The sequence below is a fragment of the Convolutriloba macropyga genome, chromosome 7, assembly GCF_964194025.1.
Source record: "Convolutriloba macropyga chromosome 7, txConMacr16.3, whole genome shotgun sequence".
Taxonomy (NCBI): Eukaryota; Metazoa; Xenacoelomorpha; order Acoela; family Convolutidae; genus Convolutriloba; species Convolutriloba macropyga.
Window position 1 is genome coordinate 5,363,107 of NC_134474.1, and position 14,741 is coordinate 5,377,847.

General features: G+C 38.0%; 1 protein-coding gene across 1 annotated transcript in view; it reads left to right on the top strand.

Annotated features, from left to right (window-relative positions):
* LOC142342060 (alanine--glyoxylate aminotransferase 2, mitochondrial-like) overlaps positions 1 to 10,492 on the top strand; it is a 57,903-nt gene extending 47,411 nt beyond the window's left edge. The window contains exons 5-8 of the mRNA XM_075393241.1: positions 56 to 255; positions 1,127 to 1,374; positions 9,675 to 9,857; positions 10,255 to 10,492. Of these exons, the coding sequence (XP_075249356.1) occupies positions 56 to 255; positions 1,127 to 1,374; positions 9,675 to 9,857; positions 10,255 to 10,422 (799 nt within the window). The 3' untranslated portion in view covers positions 10,423 to 10,492. The remainder of the gene's footprint in view (positions 1 to 55; positions 256 to 1,126; positions 1,375 to 9,674; positions 9,858 to 10,254) is intronic.
* The last annotated feature ends 4,249 nt before the right edge of the window (positions 10,493 to 14,741 follow it).

The following is a 14,741-nucleotide window of genomic DNA, read 5'->3' on the forward strand; positions in this document are numbered from 1 at the left end:
CCCTGATAAGATCACTAGGCTATGTGTCTGATGTTGAGCCTCGAGCATGTTTCAGCATATCTCAAGTCATGGGGCGTCCTTGCAACTGTGCTGCAGGTACCTGCAATGCTTCCCAGAAGTACATTGAAGAATTGCAGGAGACGATAGACTTCATGACAAGTGGGAATGTGGCTGCATTGATACACGAGGGAATTCTGGGGGTGGGAGGGGTTGTGCAATATCCAAAAGGGTTCATAAAACACGCATATGAAATAAGTGAGAGAATTTTAAGGAAAAAAAGATCTCAGTCGACATTGAGCAGGTTGATAAATATTTCAAAATAGCTGATAAATGTTTCAAACTATTAGCATAAGCAATGCCTATAATAGAAAAACGCTAGTTATCAAAATTTGGGCGAGACTTTAAAAACAGCAATATTAGTTGAATTAAACGATCGAGCAATTTTTTCTCGTAAAAATGTTCTGAAGAAGCAAGGCGTGAGTCTGCAAATGATATAATTGAATCTCAAATCCTTGTCCATTTTGTATTTTATTTAGCTATACTCGCCTACTACCCGACCTATGAAAAGCATATAAATTTTACACTACAGTACACACACGTCCTAGTTCTACTCATAGTAAGGTGCTATAGAGCTAAACATAACATGCGCACAACTGGAAAGTAACTTTTCTCATGTTCACGGCTCTGTTTGCCTTATAAGTGACTTTTTGGGGTTCCTTTGGTTCAATTCTTGGAAACGGGCATCCCGCAGAGAACTCTAAGTGTTAATCAATACTGGGCAATTGTAAATGCAAACTCTCCCATGTAATATAATTTGTTCGCTTTCTCACTTGAAATTTGCTTCTTTCAAGCGTATTTTATCGGGGCAAAATACAAAAGTTTCAACAGTCATAGCGGCGCAGTAATAAGAACAACGATCTCGTGAGAGGGAGAGAGTGGGTTCGCTGCGCGTTCGGAACTTTATTTTTTGCAAAGTCGGCCAAGTCTGACAAGTCTTAAATGTGTTATGATGATAGCTCTGAATCATTACTGATATCGAGACTTGGAATTAGACTTGCCCAGTACTCATATTGACTCGGCGTTAAGTACGGGATATTCTGCCATAAATCTTACTTCCGTGTTTTAGTTCGCAAACAAGGTGGAGTTTGCATAGCTGACGAAGTCCAAACTGGATTTGGTCGACTGGGTTCCCACTTTTGGGCATTTGAGAGCCACGATTCCATGCCGGACATTGTGATTATGGGCAAGGGTATTGGCAACGGGTTCCCGCTGGCAGCCCTGGTCACAACTCCCGCGATAGCTGCCAATCTGAGCAAAGCATTGTATTTCAACACTTACGGGGGAAATCCAATAGCGAGTGCAGTTGGCGAAGAGGTAAATATTACCCAGGTTGAGGTGCCAGACGGAAACCGGTATGTCTAGACCGTCTCATACGGAAAGATCTTATTTATATATATATATATATATATATATATATATATATCTTATTTGCAAATTGCGAAAAAAATATCTGACAATGCACAACACGAGCTGTTTTTTTTTTAAAAAAAAAACGTGTGTCGTTTCATAAAATCATTTTGCTCACCCTAGAACGTGGCGTGATAGCCGAGAGGTAAAGTGTGTGGTACACACGCCAATGATTGAGAGTTCAATCACCTGCCTCCGTGAAGCTGTCTGTGTGAGGATGAGCTATTACTTAATGATAGCTTCAGGTTGACCATAGCCTGACCAATGTTGGCTGCAATGCTGGTACCACGTGAATGTTTCCGACGCAAAAAAAGTGGCCATAGTCACCAAAAAGGAGCAATGACGCTTATTAATAGATCAGCTTGAAATGTGGGGAATAATATGAAAAAGGGTAGATGAGAACCGACTACCGTAGGCATAATGATGTTCTGCTGCGCTTCTGCATGAAGCACAATTAATTATTATTATGATTTGCTTGCTGGTTTTAAATCAAAATAAATCCCTGAGGATTTCGGACAATGACTGGGCAAGGATCATGATTTCGAACAAGATCATGTTGAAGTGATTGACAACAACTTATTTAGACAACACAGCGAACTTCAGTTCCTGTAAAACGCATTTAATCGACGTTGCCTTCTGTCGCAACTGTCATGTATATTCGGAACGGAACAAAATAATCCCTACTTTTGATTGCTCAAATCGTGATGCGGTCACTCAAATTGTTCAATCAAAGTCATCAAAAAATAATAAACCAGTAATAGGTAATAGATTGCTTTAAAAATTTTTGAAGTTCAGGCTATGATTTAATGTGTCAAGTCATGCAGGAAAACTTTGAAGACATAAATGAAATGTGAATGCTGGACTACTCTCAACAACCCAATTCTCTTAAAACGTCTTCATAAACAAAAAAAGAAAACCAACTAGTAACAGAAGGAAACAAGTCGGTAATAGAGAGACAAGTACAAGGTTTTAGAAATTATTTTTCGTAGTATTTTAAAGACCAAACTTTTCATATGCTTTTAAAGTGATTGTTTAATGTAAATGTTTAACGAAACTTTTGTTATGGTTATAAAATTTTGAATTTACATTTTACAGATTAAAAAAAATAATATGCGCACAGTAGTCAGAGTTGCTGGTGATCAGAAGAATTTCCTATATCTTAAAAATGTCAACGATTCATGCTGGGAACAACTCATGCTCAACAACTCTGAACAAGATTTACTGGGATCTATTTTAATCGGCATCTGCATGGCCACAAGCCTTCCTGCCGATTGCACGTTCACGACTTGTAGTACGTCAAACAGACTAAATTTCATGCAATTTTTGTTGTGTCAGTAATTGATTCTGAGGGGTTAATTATTAAAACAACTAAACGGTTTTACCTCCAAAGTCACTGATCAGCTGGCTGACCTCAACTAAAAAATCTACTCGCAGAAAAAAACCCCAGCAACTCTGGACAAGCTTCTACTTGGGGAAATTGAAAGACTTCTATTGCTATCGTTGAGCCATTTCGGCGGTTGGTTATCTGTTTAGCCGATACTTTCATCGAACTACATCTCAAACCTACTGAATTCAGAGTGAAGGAAAAATACAGCCTAGTGTTCTTGTATATCAAGCGGAGAAAAATGCCCTACATGACCAGCAGGAAATCTTCATATTCATAATAACCATTCAGTTGCTTGCCATGGCAGATGAGACGCAACTGCAAGGTACCAAAATTGTGATCATTCTCGCTTCCAGAAATCAAGGCAATTTTGATACGCAGGAGCAATTCGCCCCGGGGTTGTTTTTGTACCCCTTAAAACGAAAGCACTTCACTTGTGGTTTAGAAGACAAAGAACAAAACCATTCAATGAAAAGAGGACATAGACTTGAAAGGTTGGTAAACCAGCTTCCTTAAAAAACCGGTTGCTTCTGGTTTACAATCAACTAAATTTTCGAAATTGAAAATCGATCACTGGTGAACGTAATCGACGTTATTTTGAAACTATTGGTTAGAGTTTTTGATTTCATAACTCAGAAAATTTCCTATAATTGGCCTGACTGTAATCAATTGACCCAGTAGCCAAGTTGATTGAGTAACAAGTTGTTTAATTGAATTTTTTGTCGTTGTGTTCAAAAATTCTGTCAAGAAGCAAAATCAAGATAGTTGTACTAACCAAAACCCAAATTAGCGAATTAGAGAATTTATCAGATCTTTTTTAGCAGTTACTATCTCACTTTTTAGTCTTTCGAGAAACTTTATTTTAGTGGAAAACTTTATTTTGGTGGAGATTAGTGAAAGATTTCCGCTCTCGATTCAGAAAAAATGTTCCGATAATGTCATACGAATGAAAAATTTAAAAAATTCTTAAGCACCTCATACCGAGTTGCCTGTATGTGGACTTCTAACACGTATGTGGTCGTGTGAATGGATGCGATTGGCAAAAAATTGCCAGGAAGCTCAGCCGAAACAAGTGCCAGTCCTCTGCAGAAAAAATTCGAATCTGATTTGACTGCTCCTACCATCTGTCGACCTATGAGAATAAGGAACAAAGTGCTTAAGGGGGTCTGGTCCATGTACTGTTTCTTCTGCTCCACCGTCGGGTTGAGAGTATGGTGTGTGCGGCCTCAGGATACGAGTGCGTTCAGCAGAAGTTTTGTTCGATCTGGCACAAGATTTGCACTCATGTCCAAATTTTGACCATCCCGATTTGGCCCATTGTCTTGACCTATGGTCCGCCCGGAATCCGCAAGGTCTTTTCAGTGATGTTCACCCGGTTCGAGGAATTGTTTTCCAAAACTATGTAAGATAAGAGATCTATTATGTTCCGGCCCCCCAGTGTTTTTTATCACCCCCCGTTAAAAATTATATGGAGTTATATAGCACGTTACTATTTAAGAAAATAGCACGTGCGCCTGGGTGTCATAAAAAAATTATGCTCACTAAGCTGGGGGGCCGAAACAGAATAGATCCAAGATAAGATGTAAATTGCGTTGAAAAGCTAGAAAATTCACCGCAATATGCACACATATTTTGAACGTTTTCACCGCAAAAATATTTATGAATGTGATGGTTTCAATGAAACATCAAGAAACTTAGAAGTTTTATTAAAGTTTCAAAGAACGAAAGAAGAACTTACCTGACGAACTTTATTGCTGTGTCGATAAGTAATGGCTACAAAACTAAACTCAATTCTAATTTTGTTTTGGCGCTATCATTATCTTATCGACCTATCAATCATATGTCAGAAGTAAATTCTCCCACCAACAGAAACCTGATTCTAACATCCCCCGACCTCCAACTAATGAACTCGATTGTACCCAAGCCATATATGATTCTCATGAAATGTTGATGAAAATAGAAAATCACCTCCGGTATTCGGAGTTAAGATCTATTCACATGCCAATTATGTAAAATATTTTTAGCTAATCTAAATTTTCTCTGTATATTTTCGCATAGATAACCACTATAAATACAAGCTAATTTTTTGTATATTTTCAGTTCAAAATTTAATTTAAAATTCAACTCATTGAATTCTTTGACCCGTGTTATCGACCACGACAATGGTGTCCAGACCAGCTACAGACAGACAAATTTTGGATCTACAGAATGCAGAATCAGCTACTGCGTGGATTATGTCTTTTGTGGCGAAATGTCGCGCAGAGAAGAAAGAGGACAAGGTCAACACCGATGGTACTGTACAGGACCTACAGGTAACCAATCTCTTTCTTAGTATGTGCGGGCAAGATACAATTATTAAACTTAGGAGCTTAATGAGTCCTAGGAATTTGATAGACACTCCGTATAAAGACATCAGATTGGCGATTCAAAATTATATTTCTCCTAAAGAGAGAGTAGTAACGGCAGAAAGGGCTAAATTTCTGTCCGTAATCCAAGGTGTAGGGGAGTCAGACGACGACTTCCTAGCACGTCTTAGAGAAGAAGCACGCTATTGTGACTTCGAAAAATTGAAAACAGCGGCCAACCCCGAAGAGGAGTTGGTAAAAATAAAGTTTATCTCAGGTTTGAGGGACCCTGAAGCAAAACTTAGACTACTAGACGGTATTAAAGCAAAACCAGCAATGTCGGTTACTGAAATGACCGAGAGCTTACAGTTCAGAAGTCAAGCAATGGCTTTTGCAAGTTCTTCATCAGGTAATAAGCCCTTTACGGTGAAAGAAGAAGTTGGGTTCAACTTCAAAAAGACCTTTCGAAAACCAAATGAAAAAAGTACGGCTAATAAAAACAGCAACATGTGCACGTGGTGTGGAGGTAAGCCACACTCTAGTAGACCTTGTCCAGCGCTAAGTAAGAAATGCAACACCTGTGAAAAGGTGGGACACTTCTCAAAAATGTGTAGAAGCAAACCCCAACCAAATTCAGGTAAGTACAATAATCAGAATAACTTTTGCGAACAAGAAAATGTTTCTTCAGAGCAAGCATCTCCAGCATCTGAGATGGGAATGTTTTATACTAAAGAACAAATCTTTAGCATGTCTGTGACATGGGAATATATCTCAATAAATAACTGCAAAGTAAAAATGCAGGTAGACACAGGTGCAGATAGCACAGTGATATCATCAAAAATATGGACTGAGCTTGGAAAACCTCAGTTGGATGGTAAGATAAGACATCTTGAAGCTTATGATGGTCATCAATTAACGCTTCTGGGATCACTTACTTGTGACGTTGAGTGGAACGGAAACAGGCTCACTCAAAAACAACTTGCAGTTGTGCAGTCTGATAAAGAATTTGGACTACTTGGTAGAGACCTTCTACCCAAGCACGGCGTGAACAACATAACAGCCGAGCACCTACCTGCTGTGAAGGGTTACAAAGCTCATGTGAAGTTGATACCAGGAACACAGCCAATGTTCTGCAAAGCCAGAAAAATACCTCTACCTCTTCAAGACAAGGTCACAGAGAAGCTGGAACAAATGGTCAGACAAGGCATCCTTGAACCGGTACAGCCAGGAGGAGTCACTAATGCATCTCCAGTGGTGTGGCAGAGAAAGAAGAGTGGAGAACTGAGACTTTGCGTGGACTTGAAAGTGCACATCAATGGCAAGGTCATGGATGAGGACTACCCAATACCAGACATGGACACGATCTTCCATAACCTACATGGGGCCTCACACTTTGGCAAAATTGACCTCTCAGATGCTTACTATCAAATTGAAATTGACGAAGAAGCAAAAGATATATGCACAATCAACACATCTCAGGGACTGTTCAAGATGTGCCGACTACCTCAGGGATTGAAAAACTCTTCTTCAATCTTCCAGAATTGCCTCGAATCAACACTCAAAGGATTTAAAGGTGTTGTGATCTTTCAAGACGATGTATTGGTGTATGGAACTACCAAGGAGCAGTTCGACAAGAGAATGCTTGCAGTCAAGAGTCGACTACGTGAGAAAAACTTTACTATTAATAAGAAGAAATCTAACTCAAAACCAGTCGATAGCGTTAGCTTTTTGGGATACTCCATTTCAAAGGAGGGAATAGCACCAGATCCCAAACATGTTGAAAAAATAAAAAAATGCAAAAGCACCAACTAACAATAAACAACTTGAAGCGTTTGTTGGGCTAGCTAATTTTTACGGAAGAATGATACCTGATTTTGCAACAAAATTGCTACCCTTAAATAACATGAGAAATAGCAATTTCTCATGGGGCAAAATGCAACAAAAAGCCTTTGAAGACATAAAAAATGAATTATGTGCTAACCCACTAGTACAGCCGTATAGTCTACAAAAAGAAACAACAGTTACTACTGACGCCTCTGAAAAAGCCATTGGCGGGGTTCTTTCGCAAGAAGGACATCCAGTCATATATGTATCAAGAAAATTGACTCCAGCGGAGCAAAACTACTCGAACATAGAGCGGGAAGCACTGGCAATTGTCTTTGTGGTCACAAGATTGAAGCAATTCCTTCTTGGAAGACGATTTACCCTACAGACTGATCACAAACCACTCAAATATCTCTTTGCACCAGACGAGGAGATCCCGAAGACAGCATCAGCGAGAATCACAAGATGGGCAATAGCTCTAATGGGCTTCGACTATGAGTTGAAGTACACACCAGGGGAGCAGATACCCCATGCAGATGCTTTGAGCAGAATGCATTTTGACGAAGACGAATCCGACAACGATCGAGTGTGCTTCGCAATCAATAACATCTACTTCGCTCAGAGTGATTTGGTGACCCAAGCAGAAATCAAAACTGAACTTGGAACAAACAGACTCTTCCAGGACATAATGAAACGAATCAAAAGCGGCAATTGGATACAATGTTCAGAAGCGGAAAAAGGATTCGAATAACAGAAAGATGCACTTTCTTTACATAATGGAATCATCTTCAGAGGTGTTGTTCCTTTCATTCCACCCAAATTACGACACTTGGTTTTGGCAAAAGCGCATGAGACACATCCCGGAAAGAATGCAACTGAGGCATCAGTCAGAATGATAGCTTAGTGGCCTGGCATTACCCAAGACGTTCAACACTTTGTTAGTAAATGTAAGAATTGTCAATTGAACGGGCCTAGCCTGGGAAAAACAGTCTCTACGTGGCCAGAAGCCGACGTTTGGGAACGGCTCCACATGAACTGGGGTTATGTTAAGGACCAAGGCAATATATTAGTAATTGTTGACGCGGGTTCTGGTTGGATAGAAGCCTTCCCCGTGGGAAATAGAACATCAGAAACAGTTAAAATACATCTTAGTCAAATCTTTGCAAGATTCGGAATACCGAAAACTTTAGTATCTGATAATGGTCCTGAATTTGTAAGTGGTGATCTTAAATAGTGGTGTGAATCACTGGGAATTAAGAAATTGTAATCACCCGTTTATCATCCAAGAGCTAATGGTCTAGCTGAAAGAACAGTTCAGACAGTGAAGCGGGCACTTCAAGCGTGGAGTCCAAACCTTAATGTGTCATTTGGAGCATTCCTGCAAAGGGCACTGATGACACATCGCAACCTTTCAAAGACGAGGAGCAAAACTCCATTTGAACTCCTGTTGGGACGCAGAGTGAGACTACCAGCAATAGCAGATTTCGACTTGTGCGAACCCATTCTATTCAAGGCCAACGAAAAGACAAATACAGTTCCTGCTACCTTCATCATCAGGAAGGGCTTGAACACATCTTTCATACAGCCTGAAAACTCAGCATGGACTATTCTAGTGAGCGACAACCAAATTGCGAGACTAGACGAGGACAATTTGAAAACTGAACCAGCAGTGGAGGAGACCATATCTCAATCAGAACCACAACTTCAGAACACAGATGTGGGACCTTCACATCAAGATGAAGCTTCTGCAGCCACATCATCTGCAGAGCACCAACAACCCGAAACCTCAGAGCCTTCACGAACATCAACCAGGCACAGAAAACAACCTGACAAATTTGGAGAACCTATACCCACAAACTTCTTTAAAAAAGGAGGGAGGATGTGATGGTTTCAATAAAACATCAAGAAAATTAGAAGTTTTATTAAAGTTTCAAAGAACGAAAGAAGAACTTACCTGACGAAATTTATTGCTGTGTCGATAAGTAATGGCTACAAAACTAAACTCAATTCTAATTTTGTTTTGGCGCTATCATTATCTTATCGACCTATCAATCATATGTCAGAAGTAAATTCTCCCACCAACAGAAACCTGATTCTAACATCCCCCGACCTCCAACTAATGAACTCGATTGTACCCAAGCCATATATGATTCTCATGAAATGTTGATGAAAATAGAAAATCACCTCCGGTATTCGGAGTTAAGATCTATTCACATGCCAATTATGTAAAATATTTTTAGCTAATCTAAATTTTCTCTGTATATTTTCGCATAGATAACCACTATAAATACAAGCTAATTTTTTGTATGTTTTCAGTTCAAAATTTAATTTAAAATTCAACTCATTGAATTCTTTGACCCGTGTTATCGACCACGACAATGAAATCTGCGGGAATATTCTATTTTTTTCAGCTCTAGTTTCTGCTGGTCTTATAAAATTTCACCGTTTTCTAGAGGTTTGATTACACACAAGTTAAAGCGTTTTCTAGCGTCAGTTTTCCATCAATTCACCGCATTTACCGCTTATGTGACATTGTATTTAATCTGAGCTGACATCTGGACCAGTGCATGTCTGGTGATGTATGACCGTCTTTTCGATACCTGAAATTCGGTTTGAGAAGTACGAACCTTGTACGGTGTGAACTTCATTTACAGGTGTTGAACATAATAGAAGATGAACAAATGCAGAACAATTCACATCAGCTGGGCGAAGTTCTAATTCGAGGTCTGTGTCAGTTGAGAGATGAATTTGAGAGTGTTGGTGACGTCAGAGGCAAAGGACTGATGGTGGGAGTGGAGATGGTAGAGGAAAAAGAGACCAAACGACCTCTAAATCAGGTACGGTCCCAGTTGCGTCATTTTTAATTTTATTAGCCGGTATGAACAAACTAAGGATTGTTTTAGTACTGCTTATAGTTTGTATTGCCTTTTAATTTTTTTTATTGGTGGGACTACCCCAATGACTCTGATTTTTTTTATCGCGTGAGATCTGACACAAGCAGAATTAATAAGATATTACAAAACAAAAATGTCGATACATTTTAAAAGAGTAATTAAAAGTTAAACTAAGTTCTTAGTTCTGGTTGATTTTTATTAGAAATGGTAATGACAAAAATGGGAGGGATGGTGTGTTTCTACAAATATTTCTACAAAAACCTTATTGACACCATCTGTAGACTGAAGTGCGAATTAGCTGCTGTTATCTTTTTTGAATATAGTTCTGCCCGTTTTTTAGAATAAATTTCTGAAGTTGTTCGAAGAGATGAAAGATCTGGGCTTGCTGGTGGGCAAAGGTGGACCACACGGCACTGTGTTCAGATTGAAACCCCCAATGTGTATCAACGCACAAGATGTCGCATTCGCACTGGACGTGTTCAGACATGTTCTCAAGAAAAACCAATGAGAGAACAAATGTTTCAAACTATTTAGTACATTTTTGGTTAATATGACTTTTGTAATCAATTGAAATTTTGGCGAGCCAACAAAAGTTCCATTTTTTCTGTGTGAGTTTGAAATCTACAGCTGACAGACATTTATTAAATATCATCATACCATTATATTTCTAGTGGGATCTCATTTCTATCGAACTACTCTAAATTGAAGACGACTGTACAAGAAAAATAAGAGCGAGAAAAGCAAAATCAGACGAAATCTGTACAAAAAACTTAAAAACAGACAAAAATCTGGCAAAATTTGTTTATAAATGCTCAAATAACTTTAACAAAAACAAATCATAATCAATATAGTTTGGATGAACAACCAAAGCAGCTGAAAAATTTGATTTGAACCACAGAATTCAACAAATTCTACAAAGTTTTGAAGCAGAACACAAACTGCAAGAAAAAAAGAGTACAACATTGCAAAATTGTAAAAAAAAAACAGTTCAAAATTGAATCTAAGGATTTACAATTTGATTCTTAGAATCAGCAAAGCTTCCAAACTCACTATTACTGGTTTGAATAAATGAGGCAGACACCTTTAACTCAAAAAAAGACTTAAAAAACGTCTTTGAAAAAGCAGCACGTAATCAAAATTTTTTCTTGCACAGCGAAAATTTTTTCATTTGATTGTCAAAGTCAGAGCAATCAATAGCTTTAAATGAATAGAAATTTTTTTCCTATTAGAAATCTATGAGACATGTCCCTAATTCGATTAAATTTAACATCGAAAAACTCCAGGAATACGCAAAAAACTCGAATACCCACTAAAAAATTGGAAAACAAATAGTTATAAAGCCATGAAAAGCTATAGCTGGCCATTGATGAATTCCAGCAATTGCAAATAGACGCTATTAGAACACAGATGCAACAGTTTAAAACCACTCTAATGAACAGACACTGAAAACGGAATGAAATCGATGCACGTGAACAACTCCCTCTGAAAAACAAAACATTTGTTTGAACAACAATTTCTCACTCCATTTTAAAGCAAACAGAGTGACGATAATGACCGCTCTCATTTGCCTTTTCCTGGACGTGAAAAAGCCGAAAAAATGAGAGAGGATCTTAAAAGAGACAGCACACAATTTCAATCCAAATATTTAGAGAAGGCCAATAATTGCCGCAGCTTCCGCTTTGCAGATATCAAAAAACCTGCACCCTCTATATAATTCAGTTCTTGTCTTTTAATATTAAACCCACGAGAAGCTCAAGAATAGCCTCAGCTACTATTTTGTGGTTAATTCACTGAGTCCAGAAACAGTTTGTAGCAACATTGGTAACTCAATGTCAAATTTTATCATTTTTATTGCAGCAAAAATATCAACACCAAAAAATCACAATTTTAGCACATGCGTCATTGCCTCTTACATCCTATTTCAGCTCAACTGGAACGATTAAAAAATAAAAAAATAGATCACCATATAACCATCCACTTCGAGTCGTAATAATTAATTCAAACTTCGGTCGAGTGCAATTAACAAAACAAAAAGTATATAATTAAAAGACATGAGATATCAGAAATGAGCCGTCCTACTGAATCTTTACATATTTGAACTAAACGTTTCTATGCTTGACACACTGAGGTGCAAGTGTAAAAATGTCGGATTCTACTATGCCAAACTTTTCATATACAATGCCAGATTTCAAACTCGTAAGTTTGTGTCAAGCAAAGTTACATTACTCTGTCATTTGATGTTTGTCGGTAGTATAAAAAAGAGCAGAGGGACTAATATAACTGCTACAAATATTGGTTGAGAGCAATTAATAAAGAGAGAAATTGGAGAACGCGAACAAAAATTGGAGAACGATCAACAGACGATTAATTGGAGAACGATTAAAAGAAATCACGAAGAAATTCCAGAATATCTTTTATTTTAATTTGATAACATCTTAGATATTATTCGCAAAATAGACATAAGTTCCAGGCTAAAAACAATCTTCGTGCATAGCTGCAGGTCAGACAGAGACCACCGCCCCAAAAATGCGTTCTGCGTATTGAGTGCTTCCGACTTCAAATCCAATAGCTTAAAACAACAAGCTACAAAAAATAAGTGATCAGGTTACCAGCCGCTCTCGTTCAACCCAGAGAACCAAGAAATGCAATTTCTCAGTTCCCTTATTTTTGGTGCAAAAATGACACATGAAACGAATTTGTCTTCAAAATCCAAATCAAGCTGCACAATTGGATCAAAAATATCAATAACTGTTCTTCGATTTATTCCCTCCCGTCGATTTCAGCACACTCCTCTCTTAGGATTCGAGGAATAAACAATTGAAAACAGCATCGCATTTCATCCCTTTTTCGGGCATTTTGACAATCTGAACAGATCTAACGAAAAAGCTGCAATCTCTACATATTTCATTGTTTGGATTGTAATATAAAGTCACGAGAAGCTCAAGAATAGCCTCATCTATCGCTTTGTGGTTACTAAAACACACGTACACAGTCCAGATACAGATCGTAGCCAGAATTATACGAATGTACCAATTAAATCGAATCCATCGATATAGGACACACCACTGCCCAAGCGATCAACTATATTAAAAAATTTTCGGAGACTCAATGGCCGATTCCGTCAATTTTTTTGCAGCGAAAATTATAAAACGAGCAATATTTATTTGAGCTCAACTAATTACCTCAATTAAATGTCCATTCTTCTTTTTTATCTCTATTGTCGATTTTAGCCAGAGTTTGAACTGGATGTTTTCCACTTTCTTAAACATAACCGACTAACGTCAGGTGAATTGATCTCAAACAACCGCGAGCGGTTTGATTTGGTAGTAGCCAGCTGGGGCTTAGGGATACTATCATTAGGGGGGAGGTAGTGCTGGGAGGGCTGGACGAGCGGGCAGTTCAAAAGGACAGGTGGACAGGGGGAGTATTGAGGTGGGGGAATCTCAGACCAAACTTTTCAGATTAAGAAGCGTACTTCACACAATAATAATTGTCTCCTTAAAACAGTTTTGCTGAGTCGCATCCATACAGACTAGTACGGACGGCTCTAAGACAGCTGCTCAGCCTCTTAATGCCGTCCGGGCCTTAGATGTTTATCCCATTTTTGAGAACGATAAGTTAAAAGGGTTACACGAAAAATCGGTCAAGCGAAAAATCCCATAAAAAGATAACAGGAGTAATATAATTGCCACAAACTTCGTTTGAGAGTAATTAATAAGCGATAAGTAGAGTAATGAGTTATTCACCACCAAAAATAGATGGTTTTAATGACAAGAGTCGCTTATCAGAACACAGTTTACTAACATTTTACCTTGAACGACCTCTCATGACTTTCTCAGAAATTACTTTAATACTTTTTAATTTGTTCAAAGATGGGCTGTATACTTCAATTTAATTGAAAATGCAAAGATCTATGATTAAAATCAGTGACTGAAATTTACACAAGTTCATTTATTTATTCAGACCAGGGAAACAAAGCAAACTGACCAATAAAGTGGGGTCAGAGAAAGCAACAACAAAGTAATATTTAGCACAATAATAGTACGAGAAAACAAAACTGTTGATGAATTTGTGAATGCGAATTGTATGAGAAAACATCAAAATTAGAGAATAAAAATAATCTAGATACATTTTTATAACAATAGGATTCGATTTTACATATCTCAGAGAGCGCCTGATAACATCTTCTCAAGTTTCAAAAGTGAAGTTTGACTGCTTTTGTCACCTTTTTCCAAATTTTTCAAAAACCCAAATTTATTGTTAAAAATGTGATGTTCAGCAGCAGTCAAAGTCCACGAAACAATGAAAAATGACCCCCCGTGATTCTAGAATTTTTATTCGACACCGATAATAAATTTTCTAGAGCACCAACCAAAGTTTTTCCAAAGTAATATGTCTTAGATGGTACGACTGCTTAAATAACTCCGGTCCTATATAGGTTACATCACTATAGTAAATTTAGTCAACGTTTGTACTCATTTTAAACTCAAGGTCTTTTTGAATTTGAGATTTAAAAACATAACCGACTAAACGTCGGAAGAATTGCTCTCGAACGACTAGTGGGAGCTCTAATCAATTGCAGCCTGCTTCAGTCGGGGGGGGGGGGGGGGGTGTGACTAAGAAGTTCCATAGTGGGCTTCAAATAACCGCATTAGAGAGGAATATATACCACTATTAAGATTTAAAGTAAAAAAATGACACCAGTTTTGGCGCACTTTTTATTTGACTTTTAGTATTAAATTGCCGCCAATTGAGTTCAGCTGCTTGAAATTGTGATTCAGAGAGAATTTTAGATCACGCGAAATGCAAAAAGTCAAGGGCGTAAAA